Raw genomic sequence first — 17,432 nt, 5'->3', positions numbered from 1 at the left:
GGACCAGTGTTGTTATTGTGGTTTTCCTCTTGTATCCATCTCCAATACTTTGAACCCGTAACACAAGTAAAAATGTGCAACCAAAGAGGAATAATTCACAAGCCAAAATCCTGTGATGGGAAAAAAAAAAAAAAAAAAAAAAGAATACAGCTGGCCCTTTTTTTCATAAAAACAAAGTTGTCAGGTCTGTGATCCAAAGTAATTAAAACTCAAAGGTTCAGGGATCCCAAACAAAGTCATACTGTTAAAGCAACGGGGAGGGTGGAGGTGGAGGAGCGGGCCAAAGTTCAAATGACTAACAGTTCTAAATAAGTCGAAACTTCGATAACATTTAAAATGACAATGGAAAGTGTGACACACCACCCAAGTGTGCAAATTATTGATATAGCCTACAGTGTTTGGTGATTTCTCACTTGAGTCTAGAAGTGATTCTAAATTTCAGCCAGTAACTGACTGCAAATGATTTTCACCCAAATATTAAACACAATTCTTGTTTTAAAAATTGCTCAGTTACTTTAAGACTCTGAAAGTGAGGCACTTTGTAAAAATGTATTTGGATGCTTCTCGTGGCTTTTTCAAGTGAACTTAAACACTTTTCATCTGGACAGGTGTAATCCCAAAGAAGAAGAACAATTAGTTTATGTTTCTTGTATTCTTGTTTAAATAAAACACTTGTTAACAGTGTTCATTTAAGACATATTTAGTGGTGTGTATGAGCATTTTGTAACAGGCATAGCCTGTTTTTTTTTTCGTCACCAGCTTTAAGGAGGTTGAAAATCTTCGTCGCTGACTCTTAATTGAATATTTATGTTGATGCCACTAACAGGCATCATAAAACTTGTCTTTAACAAAACTGTACCGGAATATAAAGTGATCAAAAAGTACAATCAAAGAGGAATGATCATCAAGGAAAAACTTCTGGGATGCAAAACAATAAAACATTTTAAAGCAAATTTCTTCATTCTGTGATCCAAACCAAATAAAGGGCAAAGGACCATATAATTGCAACCCACTTTTCTTTTTCTTGTACCTTCCTTGTTTTTTACAACCTGCTCCTCTCTGACTCCACCTTCCATAAGTTTCGGATCTCACTCGCAGCTCAGACTTGAATCTTCCAAAGGTCATCACTTTAGAAACGTGTTTCTAACTTGTTAACTGAACTCAACCCTGGTGTGCATGGGTAGCTGCTCGCAGGAAAAAGAAAAGCAAATGGTGGACTTGTTTGCGTTTTCGAGAGCAGTTATTTCAGGAAAAATTGAAATGGGTCGTTTCTTTTTGGCACCTTACCTGGTGCTGCTGGCTGTGCTCCTGCTGGGCAGCGGTGCTGACGGTATGTAGAAAGATGTTTTCTTTATTCACGCATGCTGCACTACAACACCGCTCATATAACTACAGTCATAGATCAAAGGGCAAAAGCTAAGAAAGATGTGGTATTTGTAGAAACAGATTCATGTGTCAATCTCAGTCGGCGTGTGCGAAACAGTCTGTGCGAGTCTATTCAGATTTACGTAACGTAAAAAGAACAGACGTGTGCACCTTAGAACACACACGCATCAACACTACATATGAGCGAGCGGAGGGATGTTTGGAGTTGTTGTTTGGATGTTTGGAGGAGGAGTTGACCGTCCGATTGGGGTCTGGGATGTGGGGCTTTCCTGCTACTGCGGAGTCGGGGGGCGATCTCCTTGTCTCCACTCCAGGGAAAAGTTAACACCTCCTTGGTCTAGGTCAGGGGTCTGCAACCTTTAACACCCAAAGAGCCACTTGGACCCGGTTTCCACGCAAAAGAAAACACTGGGAGCCGCAAATACTTTTTGACATCTAAAATGAAGATAACACTGTATATATAGTTTTTTACCTTTGTGCTTTGTGTGAACAACTAAGGTGTGTTGCTTATGAAATCCATGAAGTGCTACAGAGAAAATTACATTTTATTTACGTAATTAACACATTTTGAACTCTTAAAGAAATATAACAAAAGGAAAGACACCCAGCTGAACTAAAATGATCCATGTAGCAAACAAAAACTGTTGTCAGCCGCCTCCCTTATATCGCCTTTGGGCTGTTGGAGCCTTGACCTGACTCTTAAAAAATAATTGGAAAAAAGCACTATGCTGCTGAAAAATGAAAAATAGATATTTGCAAAATTCTGCCTAAATATGTATTTTACCTGGTTAATGCGTGCGGCGGGGCGTGGTTTGCAGCGCCGCTGCAGGGGAGTCGGACGCACCTGACACCCGCAAGCAGTCACGCCTCGCCGCCTTTACGTCTGCGCTATCTGTGCTGTTGTGTTATTGGTGGTGTATGTCGGGCTGTGAGCTGAAAAGCTACAGCCGGCTGTATGCCTACAGCAACCGTGTGTGAAAAGTGCTCAATAAAGAGATGCTCAAAAGCATGCTCATGGAAACATTGTCGGGTCTGCCGTGATTTGTTTACAATGGGACTTCTGCTCCTGAACCTCTGCGCACAGAGTCCGCAAATCGAGGATATACGAAGTCAGTTTACTCACGGTGTTTGTCTTTAACATAGTTCATGGTGGAGAACAGCTGCTGACATAATGTGGATCCGAAGATCCGTAATTGGCCTATCTGGGGTTGAAAGTCTCGATAAATGCACGGCGTTTCGGCGGGTATACCGGCTTCCGCGAGTGTGACTCTTATTTTGAGCGATGAAAAAATAATAGAATATAATTTTATTTTTATATTTCAAAATCACAACAATCTTCCAATTTAGAACTACGAGTTAAAAAGAACTAACATAAATAAAATACACTTCAGCTAAATACTTCTAATTTATTTTCCCAAACCACGCGGAGCCGCAGTATAAGGACTAAAGAGCCGCAGGTTGCCGACCCCTGGTCTAGGTGCAGTTTCCCCCTCTAGGGGAAAGGGTACCTGGACCTGGGGTTTAGAGTATGTTTGAGGAGTGTGATTGTGTGTACAGATGCCCTGCAGGTACTTACAGATCATCGTACTCATTTAGTAACTTCCTAAGCAGAATAGATTATTCCAACATACTCACTGGATTTCAATATCCCTGAGCACATGAGAAATGTGTATTCCCAGACTAGGTGGCAGTAGTTCCTGGAGGTTGCAGTCTCTTGCTGGGTGGAATTGGTTACAAATTAGGTGCTGCACCAAAAACTAAGTGTTTACTTTGGTTGAGAGCAGATTGCCACCATTGTCTGTATTTTTCCATGTTTGTCTGTGAATGCTACTACTAGCTGAGCAGTAGTACATCTTGAAAAAGCGTGATGCAAACCAACATTAAAGCCACAGTGTTCAGTCAGTAGCTGGAGCATAAAATATAATACAGCTGACCCATTTTTTTTAAAATATTTTTTCCACTACATGGTTTTTGATTGTCTGTCCATACAGTGTGAGGTTGAGTCCAGTTTGTCATCAAGTGTTCTTGTAACACATAATGATTAACGCCTTGCATCAAAAAAACAAAAAAGAAAACAGGAGGTCAGATACAAGTTAACTTATACTTTCGTGTTTAATCCTGTAAACCTTATTGGGCACTTTATTTCAACTTTTTCAGTTCCCATCATTAATACTTCTTCATTTACTTTACAGCTCAGCAGGTGATTGGTGGAAGCGTGACAGTGGTTCAAGGAGATACAGCTGTCTTACCTTGCAAACTCAGACTCACTGACACCACGGAAGACTTGACACAGATTACCTGGCAGAAGAGGACCAGAGAAAAACCCAGTAATGACAATTTTATCACTGTTGGACCAAGTCAAGAACCACGGTTTGTCAGTGGACGTGATGATCGATTTAAATATATCGGGAATTTTAATGACAAAAATGGAACTCTCCAGTTATCCAATGTTGCCCTGAAGGATGAAGGCAGCTACACGTGCATCTTCACCTTGTTTCCCGGTGGAACTAAGAAGACTGAAATACCTCTAAAAGTGACTGGTATGGAAGAAAAAAACACAACTTTTATTTAGAATAATTCTCTTTGCGCGTGTGTTTGAAACAGTGACTTTCACCATGTTGCTCGCATGTTAAGTAATTGTGTGCTGTAACTCTCCTAGTAGTGCTGGGCTATATCATACCGTTCACGGTAATACCGGTGTAATTTTGGGCAACGATAGGAAATTAAAATATCGTGATAGAATATGGGTAAAACGTGCATGCACAGTGCCTATGTTTACATACGACATGGCAGCGACGCAAAATGAGAAGAGCGAAAGTGGATCGTTAAATGAAACATGAACCAGAATTGGTTTGTAAAAATGCTGCAACTTCAGTGGTGTGGAACTGGTTTAGCTTTTGTCTGTCAGATACACAACAAAGCGCTATTTATGGTAGAGCATGCTAGCGTGCCGTCGTTATTACTGTGTTGTTTGGAAAATACGGCACACTTAAAATCAATCCTTTGATTTTTCTGAAAATCGACAGTGTCCCTTATAATCCCGTGTGCCTTATGTATGTAATTCTGGTTGTGTTTACTGACCTCGAAACGATTTTATGTGATACACGGCGCTCGAAAATCTGTCAAATGTTTTAGTACGACTTTGCTAAGCTACGAACCCGCACTGCTTGATGGATTGTCGGAGCATTACGGCTATCGTAGGCAGGAGCCTCGCGGAGTGATACGTACTGTGCTTCAACATAGTATTACCATATTGTGTGTGTATTACCTCTTTTTAAGTTTTGTGGATATTATACATGGTTATGCTGAGGATATGTCGGCCAATTTCCACTGGAAATGCCTTTTGGTTAAACTGTCAGCAAGGAATTTGCACTGTTACATTTTTATATAACTTTAATGCACATAAAAAAACAGCTGCTTGTTTAAGTGAAAATACATTGATGGGGTTTTTTGCACTAATAAAGTTGTGGAGTTGTAAAGTATTTTGTCTAGTGTCAATTATATCGTCAGTTATATCGTTATCGCAAATTTTCGAATGTATATCGTGATAAATATTTTGCTCTATCTCCTAGTGCCTCCTTTCACAAACGTCAAGGACAATCTTCCCACTTTGGGCACAGAAGAGGTTTTATTTGCTACCTGCACGGCTGCTGGCTCCAGGCCTCCTGCAGAGGTGAGGTGGCTCACTGGTGATTTGGAAAAAAAAGTGAGGACAACAACAAACTCCATCCAGTATGACAACGGTACCACTACCACAGTCAGCTCTCTGTTTGGTGTTCCTACAAGCGAGATTAATGGTCGCCAGGTCCAGTGTGTCATCAGTGGTGACTTCCTGACTAAAGAAATAAGTCTGCCCTTCACCATACAGGTCTACTGTGAGTATCAGCTGCTCATGTAGTTTATTATTTGTCTTCTTTTGTGTCACTGTTGATTTAAAAATTGTAATGATTTGATCAGATTTTTGTTTAAAACTGTCGTGTATGATACAAGACAAGTTAGAATTATTATCTGAATGTTATGTTGTTCTATTTTAAAAAGGCACGCAGACACACCACCCAGCATTATACTCAGCTGTTTAATTACTAAACTGTAGAAAGTCTGCAAACACAGCTTGGATAATTTCTCTATACTGGTTACTCATTTTTATCTAGCCATGCACATATTTAATGATAAAACACTTTAAAAACAATTGAAAAGCAAAGTCTGATCATTCAGTGCTTTTTATAATACTCTAAATCATTTTTTGTTAGACAGTAACCCTCACTTACGTACTTTCTGCAACAGAAAACATAAAATATTTAAAGTTGTTCTTCTTCTTCAGGATTTTTTTACTTGCCACATCATCTTTGATCTCATGACTTTCCTTTGAGTAAAGGGTCAATTGTCAAAATGTCAAGCAGAAATAGACATTTCAGACATTTTTTGGAAGTGGGGAAAAATCTAAATGAAAACAAATTGCTCTCACAAGGATAATTTGATAATGAGGAAGAGATTTGTTGGGTCAAACCATAAGACAAAAATAACTGAGGCTATTTTGAAAGAGAAAGCTCATTCATTAGCTTTGCTTAGTGATGTGGTACATTTGTGGTGTTATGTTTCTGTGAAAATTCCCTTAAAAGGCAAAACTTGGTGTCCATAGTTGAAAGTGACTGCTGGCTAGTGACCACTTGGAATGTTTGATGGGTTTTTTTAATCCTGTGAAACAGCACAGCGGTTAGCATGTTTTTTGTCGGTGCTTTGATTGATATAAATCTTATCAACAACAGAGAGTATGACCCATGCACTCCACTGCACCAGCCACCCATGCACATATCCACACACCCCTTTGTGTGCATCCACAAAGTAGTGTAAATCAGTAGCAGTGTCAGAATGCAACAAGAAAAATGTTTCTCTGAATGAAATTGAAAGTAAACAAAAATTCACCAAAATGTACTTTATGTAACATTATAGGATTTAAACACGTGTGAAATGTTATTTCTTTATTTCAGGATTAAATCTGTTCTTGTTTTCTCTTTTTGCAGTCTCTCCCACAGAAGTGAACATCACACTGATTTCAGAGGACACATTTGAGTGTGTGGCAGCAGCCAACCCAAGAGCTAAATATAACTGGAGCAGGTAAATTAATTTGCAGAATGGTTTAACCAAAACATTTCAGTACTCTGGGTTGTTTTTTTTGTTTTTTTTAGTTTATCTTAATTATACTGTGTTCAAGATGTGGTTCAAAAGAGTTTAAACTGCACCCTCAGAGTTTGATTTATGTTCTTTGACACAAAAAATAAACCCTGAGACAGAGGTATTGTGTCACGATCTGAGGAGACAGACCGTGCGGTGGAGTGTGTGGTGGACCCAGGTGCGAACACAAGAGAGTAGACCGGAGCAAACTGGAACTGAAAGCGAGCCTTTGTTATGGCTGATGACTGGTCTCAAAAGAAACCGACAAGAATGAGGGCAGCACGAGAGCAGTAACTAAACAGAAATCTAAACTAGGAACAAACTATGGTAAGGCTATGGCTGAGGATACAAAAGGCTGGGCATGGAAACACGGAGGGTGGGAACACAGACGACGCGACACAGACTGCATGAAACACAGATACTCACGCCGATCACTTAAGAGTACTAATCAGTTGGCACCAGATAACCTTCCACAGGACACCTGATCATTTCTCAAGGCACAGCTATGTGCCACGGCACAGTTGTTGGGAAACACTGGCCTAGGCCAGCAGTCCCCACCCTCTTTTGTGCCACGGACCGTTATATGTGTGACATTATTTTCACGGACTGGCCTTTCAGGTGTCGCGGATAAATACCTCAAAGTAAAACCAATACCGGTACCAAAAAAAAGAAGATTTTTCAGAACTCACGGGAAAAGAAACAGGGAAACAGAGTTAACGATAAATACGATAAAAATAAGATAACAAAAACTGCTAAAAACCCTCAAAACCATAAATTTTACACCAGAGCCTCAACTCTTGCGGCCTGGTACTAAACGACTGATGCACCGGTACCAGTTCGTGACCCGGGAGTTGTGGACAGCTGGCCTAGACTAGAGCACATAGACAACCTTACTTTGGAACACATACTCAGCTCATAAGCTGAGTGTGAAGTAAGCAGTCTTTGCCAAGTCCAACACTCACTCGGAACGGATTTGACTTACTACTAGCAAAATGGACCAGCTCTTACTACAGTTGTACAAGGACCAAATAACAATGGGAGCGTAATGATAGACCATAAATATCGAATTCCTGGATTACTTTTCACAGGATCACCGCCCTGAACCTCCACCCACCATTGAAGAGGTAATTCAACTAAGTGCCCAACGGCATCCAAAGACAGCATCCTCAACCACAGCCCAATACTGCACCCAATATCTATGATGCCTCCATGGGTGGTGAGCACTTAGGAGGGGAAGGCCAATGTTCTCAGTGGTATTAGGATATGTTGTAGTTAAAATTTACCATAAAAGGATATCTTCCTTTATAAAGTATTTATTTTACTGAAATTGCCAAGTCTTATTGCATTGATCCACATGCACAAAATAAACTTGTTAACATAATGTTTGACTTTAACGTTTTAGCTCAATGTAGCTCAATTATTTCGAATTAGGACTAATCTCGCTTTAACCATTTTTTACTGCGCAATTAGAAAAAGTAACCTTGGCAGAACCCCTCTCATGCACTTTAAGATTTCTGAAAGTTAGGAAGTAAAGTTTCAAACTTTTCTTCTCCAATTAATTGAAAAAACACTGACATCACAAAAAAACCAAGCAAAATAAAGTGTATCAATAAAGATGATAGATTACAATGAATATATAAAATATATATAAAAACATGTTTAAAAAAATACTGACATAGGTTTAGATCGAAATTCTAAACTTTTCAATCTAAAGAGAAAAATTTCAAACAGAGAGCTCAAGGGTGAAATTGCTACTTTGAATCTGTAAGAAAATTAAGAAAATACAATAGACTTAATGGTTACAACTTAATGAGAACGCAAAAGCTTTTAAAAGGGAAAGGCGTCAGTGTGTGATCATGACTTTCCTGTTCAAAGGGTTTGTGTGAGTATGTTCGATGTCATGAGGCGCACTCTCTGCGGCTTTGGAACAGGAAACAGCAGGAAAGTTGGTATGTGACTGTGGAAACAACTCCCTATATGTTGGGTTTCTGAGTTCTGACTCCCTCCACACTCTCCCTTCAGGTAAAACAAGACAAAGGTTAATTCACTTTTTTACTGACAACAGACAAAGACAACTTCACATGGCAAGGTGGAGTTTATTGACTGTGTTACTCAACAGTCCAGCCTTGATTGAAGCCATGATGAGGATGATTAGCATCAGGTGCCAGGTGAGTGTGATCACCTGGCAGATATGGCTGGCTTCAGGGAGGGAAAACTTTCCAGGCCCGGTGTTGCACGAAAGCATGAACACCGCCATACGCACACAGAAGAAAATGAGGGAACGGGAACAGACAACAAAACTTAAAAAAAACCCCCAGATATGATAGGTCGACTAGCGAGGACTGGCAAACCATGACACTACAACTGCATAAACTATTATCTCTTTGCTTGACCAGAGACACACAAGTACAAAGTAATTTCATCTCTCTTTCCTATATTTGTGCTGGTATGAGGGCTGTTATATTCATTCTTTTGCAGTGGTTTTATTCAGTAACTCTCAAACAATCAGTTTGGTTTTGAGGCTCTTGTTTATTTCTTCACAACAACCTGATATTTTATTACATAAAGACTTAGTGTTTCTGTTCTGGGTTTAATATAAATGGAACGTGATTGATACTGTTTTGATGTATTGAGCAATTCGCAGCATCTGTGAATTTGAGATCTGAAGATTTCATTTTAGATTCATATAACATTGGTGATACTGCTTAATGCTTTCATGTTAGAACGATTGATGCTTTCCTTTTATGTGTGTGTGGGAATGCAGAGATATTGCCCATATACATGCCCATTAAGGTTGGATCGACTTAACTATTGTCATTTTATACGCATACCAAAAGTGAGCAAAGTTTGTTTATCTTTGTAATACCTCTGCGTCATGCTGGTTTTAGTTATTGTTTAAAAAAGGTCAATGATCAACCTGAGTGTAGGAACTCTTTATCAACTCTTTATCAATCTGTGGTATGCAACTTAACAAAAGTTAAGCCACTGCTATGCTTTCTTATTCTGCAGAAACCATACTCACAGTCAAAGCGCTGTATGCTTTATATGGCGTGTAACATCTGGTCTGATAACCCTTTTCTTATTAATGCAGTCCTCACAAGGGTGGCTATCTCCAATACTACAGGGCATTATAATTATTATATAAATTATACTAAATTAAAGCTACTCTGCAAGCTACCTCCTGCAGAAAGAAATACTTCTAGTCAGTTTCCATAATCATAAAGTGGTCTAATATTTTTTAATTTTTCTTTTAATAGTTCAGAAAATTCACCTTAAATGCCCTGTTGTGTTTTATCAGACAAGCTTCACATGCACCCAAATCTTTCATCTTCTTGTTTTATTACAAATATGCTCAGCATGCACCCTCCACCCTCCCTACCTGCAGACACACACATGCGCACACAAACGTATTGCCTGCTTGATTACAAAATGTAAAACATTTGTAAAGAAGCACAAATGGCCTTTAATGGAAGGCTTTCAGGTGGTGAAGAGGGGCAAGGAAAGTGGACTTTTTTTTAGAACACAAAGAAGACAATGTACACTGTGACAAGGGTTGAGCAGGGTTTAAATACACTGCCGAAAAAAAATACACTTGTGGTGGATAAACTGTACTGATTGACTGGATGGATTGGGACTAAAGGATGGCACATTGTTTGATGGATATGAAAATCAAGCTGACTGAGCTGGGCTGAATTCAATGACACTCTAAAACTTAATTGAAAAACTGAAATGTTATAGCAGCAACTCAAAATGGAACTCAGTAGTTCAACAGCCCCGCACATGTTTGTATGCATACCAGACAATATCATGGTGTACTCCTTTTTTTGCTAGGCCCCCTTTCTTTTACAAGAAAATCTTCTCTCCCCCCGGCACAAACACATCCTCCAACCATACACACACATATTTTGTTTTGAAAGTCCATTGCAGTTTATTTCACACTTCAAACCTTTTGTAAACAATAAAAAACAAATAAAAGTAAACTGCAGTAAATTAAAGGTTGCAATAAAATAAACCACAAAACAAACCCTCTTTATGGTGTAATTATTTTACATTTAGTTGTTTTTTTTTGTTTTGTTTTTTTCCTGTGTATGAATATTCAACACTGCTATCAATGCATTGTTCAAAAAATGTCTCTGTGCAAAATGAGTTTAAAAACATAAATGACTGTGGGATGCTGTTTGTCCGTGATTTGAACTGGGGCAACAAATTGTGGCAGGATCAGCCTGATATTATTTGTGTCCCATTGTAACTTTACTGTATAAAGAGCTAACAACTAAAAATCAAGAATGTGGGATACTGTTTGTCTGTGATTAGGACAGCTCAGTGCGTGCTCCCGACGCAGGGGAAATAAATTTTGCTGGGTACACCTACCTTAGCACCACTGTTGTGCAGGTGAAGCCAAAGGCCAAGATATGCTTCATCATATTTTCATCATATTTTCTAGTCTTTGGTTTTGGAAACATATTTGGCGATGCTTTATCCTCTGCTTTGCGTTTGTGTGGGAACCCCATCAAAAACCTGTGCATTATGCTAGCAGTGTCAAAGCATTCTTTGTTTTGTTTTTTTTATTTATACCGTCCACTGGCCTATCTCCTAAACATCACCTTACATCCAGACATATCATCATCATCAGGTATGTCATATGAACCTGAATTAAAGCCTAAAACCAGCAGGACAAATACTTTTTAGAAGAAACACAATGACATCATAGAAAAACAGGAATCGGTAAACCCCCTTTTTGATGACACGCACGTAATCATGTCTGATCATCCTGTCTGCTTGTTTGTTTTGAGGGACAACATTTTTGGTTGATATCATTAACTCGTCAAAGCAGCTGAATCCCATTTTTTCCCTCTAAGATAACTACAAAAACTGTCCACCAAAAGCAAGATACAAAACTTTGTGGCAGAATTGCACTTGAAAACTGAATATTGCCAGTAAATACACAAGTAGGGTCATTTCAGTATAAAAACATTATAATGTGTAACAGAAAGGCCAGCTCAAACTTGTTTGAAATCCCCTGGAAGTATTTACCACTGCAGCTGTGTTGTTTTGGCTGTCCAGGAGCTCTGGGGAGGTTTGTAGGCTGATTCAGCTCAGCGGATAGAAATCAATTCTCAAATCAGAGCCAGTAGGCCTTGTGTTGGCCGATAATATGGATGACACATTCAGAAAGCAAATGATTCATGGGACTGTTTTACAGGTTTAAAAAGAGTTGGCACTCATTAAGCAATCATCTTTTCAGGTAGATACAAATACAAACTTGCCTGTTTGTTCTCATTTACAGGATGTGTGCACAGTTCATATTGAAAGTTAGGACATACTTGGATGAAATACCGAGTCCTAAAATAAAATAGTTACACCCTCCATCTTGAGATTATTTTGAAGTGATTGCTAGTAACAAATGTGTTATGTTCATAAATAGACAAAGGAATCGCAGATAACATGAATATTTTTTCTCATACTAAAGCTGTTTTATTTTCCTTTTTTTATTTCATTATGAAGAAACTCCTATGCATTAAACTGCACTGGTGTCACTCAGTAGTCTTTCTTGGGCTCTCTGACTATAGTTTACTGCTGATGATCCATTAGATGTGAGGAATTCCTGGTGAATGCCGTGTTTGTGTTAGTGTTGCTTTATGTTTATTGCTCTAAAGCTACACTAAGTGATTAAGACTAGTTCTTTCTGTTAGAGTTATTGAGCGCTATGTGGACGCTGTGGAGAAACAGAAGTTTTATTGTCTGGTATCCAAACCTGCTTTTGTTTAGATGTGACCTATTGAATCGTCCAATCAATGCACTACATAAGGCAATAAAATCTAATTCAAAAGGGAAAATTGCTTTAAATTTGATTCTTTTAACTTATAAAATGGTGAACAAGATGATACACAGTATAAAACATTACTAAAACTAAAATTTTCTGCCCAAGAAAGAAATGATGTAACATGTAAGGTTAGCTTTACTTTTGCATTTAGGCTGAAATGAAAGAATACAGTATCTTGGGGTGAGCAATGAAAGTCAAATGGCTAATAATTGAAATTAATGTGAGTTTTGACACAACTGACAGTTGTTGCCCTCTCTGTACATCTTACATTAAAGTTTGTTCATGTTTTTCCAGATCTGACCAGCCTTTGCTGGAGTCTGCTGTTAAAGTAGATGGTGCGAAGCTACAACTGCTGAGTCTGACCTCTGGTCTAAACGGCCTCTATCGGTGTGAAGCATCTAATGCACATGGAAGTAAACACAGTCAGCTCTATGTGCATGTGGCAGGTAAGGTCAGGTGAGGTCAGCTTGAATTTAACTGTGCAGTTTGTTCAAATCTTTCTGGATTTGTTTCTGACTTTTGGATTTGAACTGATGTTGTGCCATTTTGATGTTATTCTGTTTTCTGGTGCTACCCCTCCACAAGTTTATATAAATACATACTTGAACATCTAAAATTTGAGTAAAACCTCTCCTTATGGAGCTTCAATGACTTTCCAGCCATGCCCAAGAAACATGTTAGAATGCCTTTGTAAACATCTAATTTAGCTTAAACTACAACCTGCTTTCAAAAGAAAAGTTAATGAATAGGCAGCTGATCCTCTACCCAGTTCAGTACACAATATCATTCAAGTCACCATTGAAGCACAGAGCATGTACCACCATATCAAGTTTGTTTCATGTTTGCATATCAAGTTTTGTTTCATTTACTTTTGCGCAACAAATCTTGTCAGTACAAGTCTTTAATGTGTTCAGTGGAGGTGTTGCGTGGTGTTTGAATACCATCTGAGCCATCTAAATGTGAAAATATAAAACTGAATTCCAGGAAACTGGGAACTCATTATATTCTTCCTTTTTGTGTCCCTGCAGGAACTTGCTCTGCTGCTTGGACTTTTTTTGGCCTTTTGGTTTCCGTGAATGCCATTGGGGCTGCAGTATGGTGCTTTTCTAAATCTGGATATTTTAAAAAGTATGTAGAACAATGAGTCTGCAGATACTTAATATGTAGCATAATATCGAGTACCTCTCATATGAAACCATAGTCACATGATGTACAAATAGGTCCACACATTTGTACACAACCCCCCCCCAAAAAAAAACTAGTGCGGTTGCAGTGCAGACTCTCAGGTTGGACAGTAATATTTGTTCTTTTATATACACAATTCTCAGTTGTCTTATTATATTTTGAAGGTCTCAAATATAATTCAGCATTTCTCTCTAAAACTGTTGCAGAAGAGTGTGGGCTGTACTATAAATTAAACAGGTAAAAAGTCTGGAGAGGATTCCAAGTGTTACATTTGCACCCTGGAAGCTTTTTCTGTGAACTTCCAACATGGGGTTAAAGTACATCTCAGTCTCAGTGCAAGATAAACAGAATGTAGTCTAAGGAGCTTGGAAAGAAAAGCGTCTGGACTTCTTTAAGTTGCTTGAAGATGTTTCATCTCTCATCCGAGAAGCTTCTTCAGTTCTAAGGGTCAAATGGTGGACTTAAACCCCGTGGGAGTTTAAGTCCACCAGATTTAAACCCCGTGGGAGTTTCCCCACAGGAAGAAACCTCCAGCAGAACCAAGCTCAGAGAGTGGCGGCCGTCTGCCGCGACTGATTGGGGAGAGAAAACGAAGGACTTGACAATACTTGTAAACTTGTTGTATATTCACCTGAATACAGCAAATTCAGTCAGTGCCTCACAGTGAGGACAAAATAAATGCATAAAGATCAACAATAAATATGTCATGGTGCTGGGTCATTGACCCAGCGTTTTATGTTTAGTATGATTACTGTCTTCTGTTCTAGTTTATTCTGATTTTGGTATCCTGTGTCCTCCCCTTGTGCCCTGTTTGTGTCCCGGAGTTTGTGTTTGTGATTTTCCTGTTTTATTTTGAAGGTCTGTGTCTGGTGTCACTGTGTTCAGCTTATATCCTCCGGTCATCTTGTGTATTAGGATCAGCTGTGCTTCCCACCTGTGTGTCATTACCTGGTCTCCTTGTGTGTGTGTATATATTTTGGGTGTCGGTCTGTGCTCGTTGTCGGCTCGTCTGCGTTTCATGGTATTCTTTTCCTTAGTCTGCATCTCTCTGCCCCTTACCCTGTCTCGTATGATCTCAGGTTTGCTATTTACTTCTCCCAGTTTGTTCAGTAGCTTCTCTCTTCTTACTTCTTGTTTTTGTCACTCTGCCACTTATAAATAAACTCTCACTCACATCATCAGTCATTGCCTGCATTTTGGGTCCTTTTCCTCCAACACTACACGGCTCGCCCCGGCAGCCGTGACAAAATCTGAAAACAGAAAAGAATCACAAAAGGAGGAAAAGAGAATTAAAAACTAAGATGTGGTAGGATACAGAGACAAAGTGGTTATTGCTCCTAAAAGTTCCTGACCTAACCGTAAAATGCGAACGCTATGTCTTTTGTATTTTTTCACAGGCGGCATCATCTAGTTTCAAAAGATTCTAAAAATGGGACTAATAGCCAAAGAGAAATACTCCGCGAAAAGGTAAAAGTCTTTTTTGTTTCCCTCAAATTCAAAGATCACCCAAAATATGTGTGCATAATTTAAGGTATCCAATTACTGGAGATATACTTTAATTATGTACAATTAATTTTATTAAATCTTCTTCTTAAAATATCTGAGCCCCTTAGAAGTAAAATTATTATTATTGTGTTTTGAATATTCTAGGAGTAAAGTTTAAATTGTCCTTGTAAAATCTTGCATATTCAGTCATAACTAAAATGCCGTTTTATACAATTGATCTGAATTGTCTCCCTCGGGGATCTCAGCTGACAGCTGTGGAAAGCAGAAATGGATAATACAGCGCCTGTGCTGAGGGCTCCACCAACGTGTCATTGCAGACTGAGGAATAAACAGATAAGGAACAGGTTAAAGTACTTGGTATCATTTACATCCCTCCCCCCATTGATATTTCTCCATTTATGAATGTTAGGACCTCATGACATCCTCACTGAGTCTGATTTGACAGTTTCATCAGTAACATGTGCAGTAGTAGTCCAGCGAGTAGTTGACTGGATATCATTTTGTAGAGCTGTGGCAATGCTCCTAACTCTGCTGCCGGGTCAATACTCTTGTATGTTATTGTTCAGCATTCATGTAATACACTGTGCTGAGAGATGCAGAGCAAACATTTTTGCAACAGCATGTATGAATATGCTGTCCTGGAGCAGCTGAACTATGTCTGTAACCTGAATAGGCTTCAGGTACCATCTCATGCTACCAGTCATGGATACTAGCAAAACTACAGACAACTCAGTCAGGATGGGTGAATGTGTAAGAATAAGAGTGAAGTAAATAAAAAGTGAAATAAATGACCAGAAATGGAAACAGATGGATGTTTTTCAGTTCATTCAACTAAATTCCATCCTACAAAGTTTTGGTTGTTAATGACTGCTTGGTTTTAAAATGCAGCAACCAACAAAGCTTCTGCTGTGTGTCATATAGTTCTGACTTTTTTGTTGTTGTTGTTGTTTCTTGTTTTGTTTTCAGTGGCGGGGGGTGGGTGTTTATGTTTGTGGCAACTTTTTTTAAAGCCTTAAATCATTTAAGTGTGCTGTTTGCTTTGTTTTAAGTTAACCAGCTTTAAGTTACTGTTTCATTTACATTTCTTTCTTTCCTGAAATTTCAACACTGCATTTTTTTGTTTGTTTTGTAATTATCTTTATGAAGTGTTACATCGTTGATGTTTTTACCTCTTTTTTAAAAAAAAAATGAATTGTAATCGCATAAATATTATAAGGACTTGTTCCTCAGTACACATATTTTTAGTGTATATATCACACCTGTCATCCATGATAATACAATACAGGATCTCATGGATAAATGAGATACACAGACCAAAGCTTTCTGACACGTCATATGGATGGAAACTGGTTTCGGTCACGAGCCCTCAGATTGTAATTTTTGGGTAATCTTGTTTAATTCTTTACTATCAAGTCTCCAGTCGCTCCTAATTCACGTGAGCAGTGTTTTGACTATATTCATTTCTCAAGTCTACACAGCTTCTTTGTAGCTTTGGTTTACTCACAAAATGTTTGACCAGAAGAATGACTACAGTGATCAACTGATTGTGTTATCAAATAAAATATCTCAGAAGTGCTGCATGCGATGCAGGAGTAACGTAGCGTTGTTCCAGGGAAGGCTTCGGTGCAAACAAGTCTTCTAGAAACTTGAACTGCAGTGGGTTACCTGACATGTTTCAATACTGTCTACGACACAGGAGAAAAGAAAAAAAACCTCATGTTCGATTTCATAAATTCTTCTGAAGTAATATACCAACATTATACATGTGGAACTGTGTCTTAATCATTTAAAAGTAGCTCTTTATCTATTCTCGCTATTACTAGAAACTGAAAGAATGTCTCAAACTGCTGTTTTGTTTTTACAAGTTACTGTTTTTATAAAGAATCCATGTTTTTTGACTTGCTTCAATTTTACAGAATAAACATAAGTGACCTGCATGCCCCTGTCTCATTGAATATCATATTAATATAAAAAAACCCTTTCATTTCTTTGTTCTATTAAATACACTTCACCATTATATCCCACATTGCAGTGGCACGAAGATGTCTTTCTTTCAACCTCTCTAGATCACCGTGGTAACTCATACTGAGCACATAATGAACCGGAGATGGTTTAAACTCCTTTCAATGAGTCTTTTAATGCACCATGAATGCTACAGAGTCTCCGCTGAAACCTGTTAAGACATATCTCACTATTGCCAACAAATGATGACCTGCTGGGAAGTTACAGAAGTGTGCAGTAGAAGTGATAAAGTATTCAGTTAGTGGCACAGAAAACCTATAAATATGTTTTTAACCACCAAATGGAAACACTAACAACAATCAGTTTATTTCTAAGCTGTTTATCTTGACAAATATGC

At 38.5% G+C, this 17,432-nt stretch overlaps 1 protein-coding gene across 3 annotated transcripts in view; it reads left to right on the top strand.

The window, feature by feature from the left end:
* Positions 1-17,010, top strand: part of LOC102079940 (poliovirus receptor) — an 80,064-nt gene extending 63,054 nt beyond the window's left edge. Inside the window, exons 1-8 of one of the 3 annotated variants that reach the window (XR_003216870.1) lie at positions 1,055-1,330; positions 3,579-3,926; positions 4,959-5,261; positions 6,408-6,501; positions 12,677-12,838; positions 13,411-13,510; positions 14,965-15,034; positions 15,319-17,010. Coding sequence is in view for 2 of the 3 variants with exons in the window: in XM_019352631.2 (XP_019208176.1) it covers positions 1,177-1,330; positions 3,579-3,926; positions 4,959-5,261; positions 6,408-6,501; positions 12,677-12,828; positions 13,411-13,510; positions 14,965-15,034; positions 15,319-15,348 (1,251 nt within the window). In the remaining variant the exon portion in view is untranslated. Of the gene's footprint in view, positions 1-1,054; positions 1,331-3,578; positions 3,927-4,958; positions 5,262-6,407; positions 6,502-12,676; positions 12,839-13,410; positions 13,511-14,964; positions 15,035-15,318 lie in introns of those variants that run through there. The other 2 variants (XM_019352631.2, XM_025903999.1) reach the window with 2 other exon arrangements.
* The last annotated feature ends 422 nt before the right edge of the window (positions 17,011-17,432 follow it).

This window comes from Oreochromis niloticus, linkage group LG16, assembly GCF_001858045.2.
Source record: "Oreochromis niloticus isolate F11D_XX linkage group LG16, O_niloticus_UMD_NMBU, whole genome shotgun sequence".
In the NCBI taxonomy this organism is placed as follows: domain Eukaryota; kingdom Metazoa; phylum Chordata; class Actinopteri; order Cichliformes; family Cichlidae; genus Oreochromis; species Oreochromis niloticus.
The sequence above is the reverse complement of the archived record's forward strand: the minus strand, read 5'-3'. Positions and strand labels throughout refer to the sequence as shown.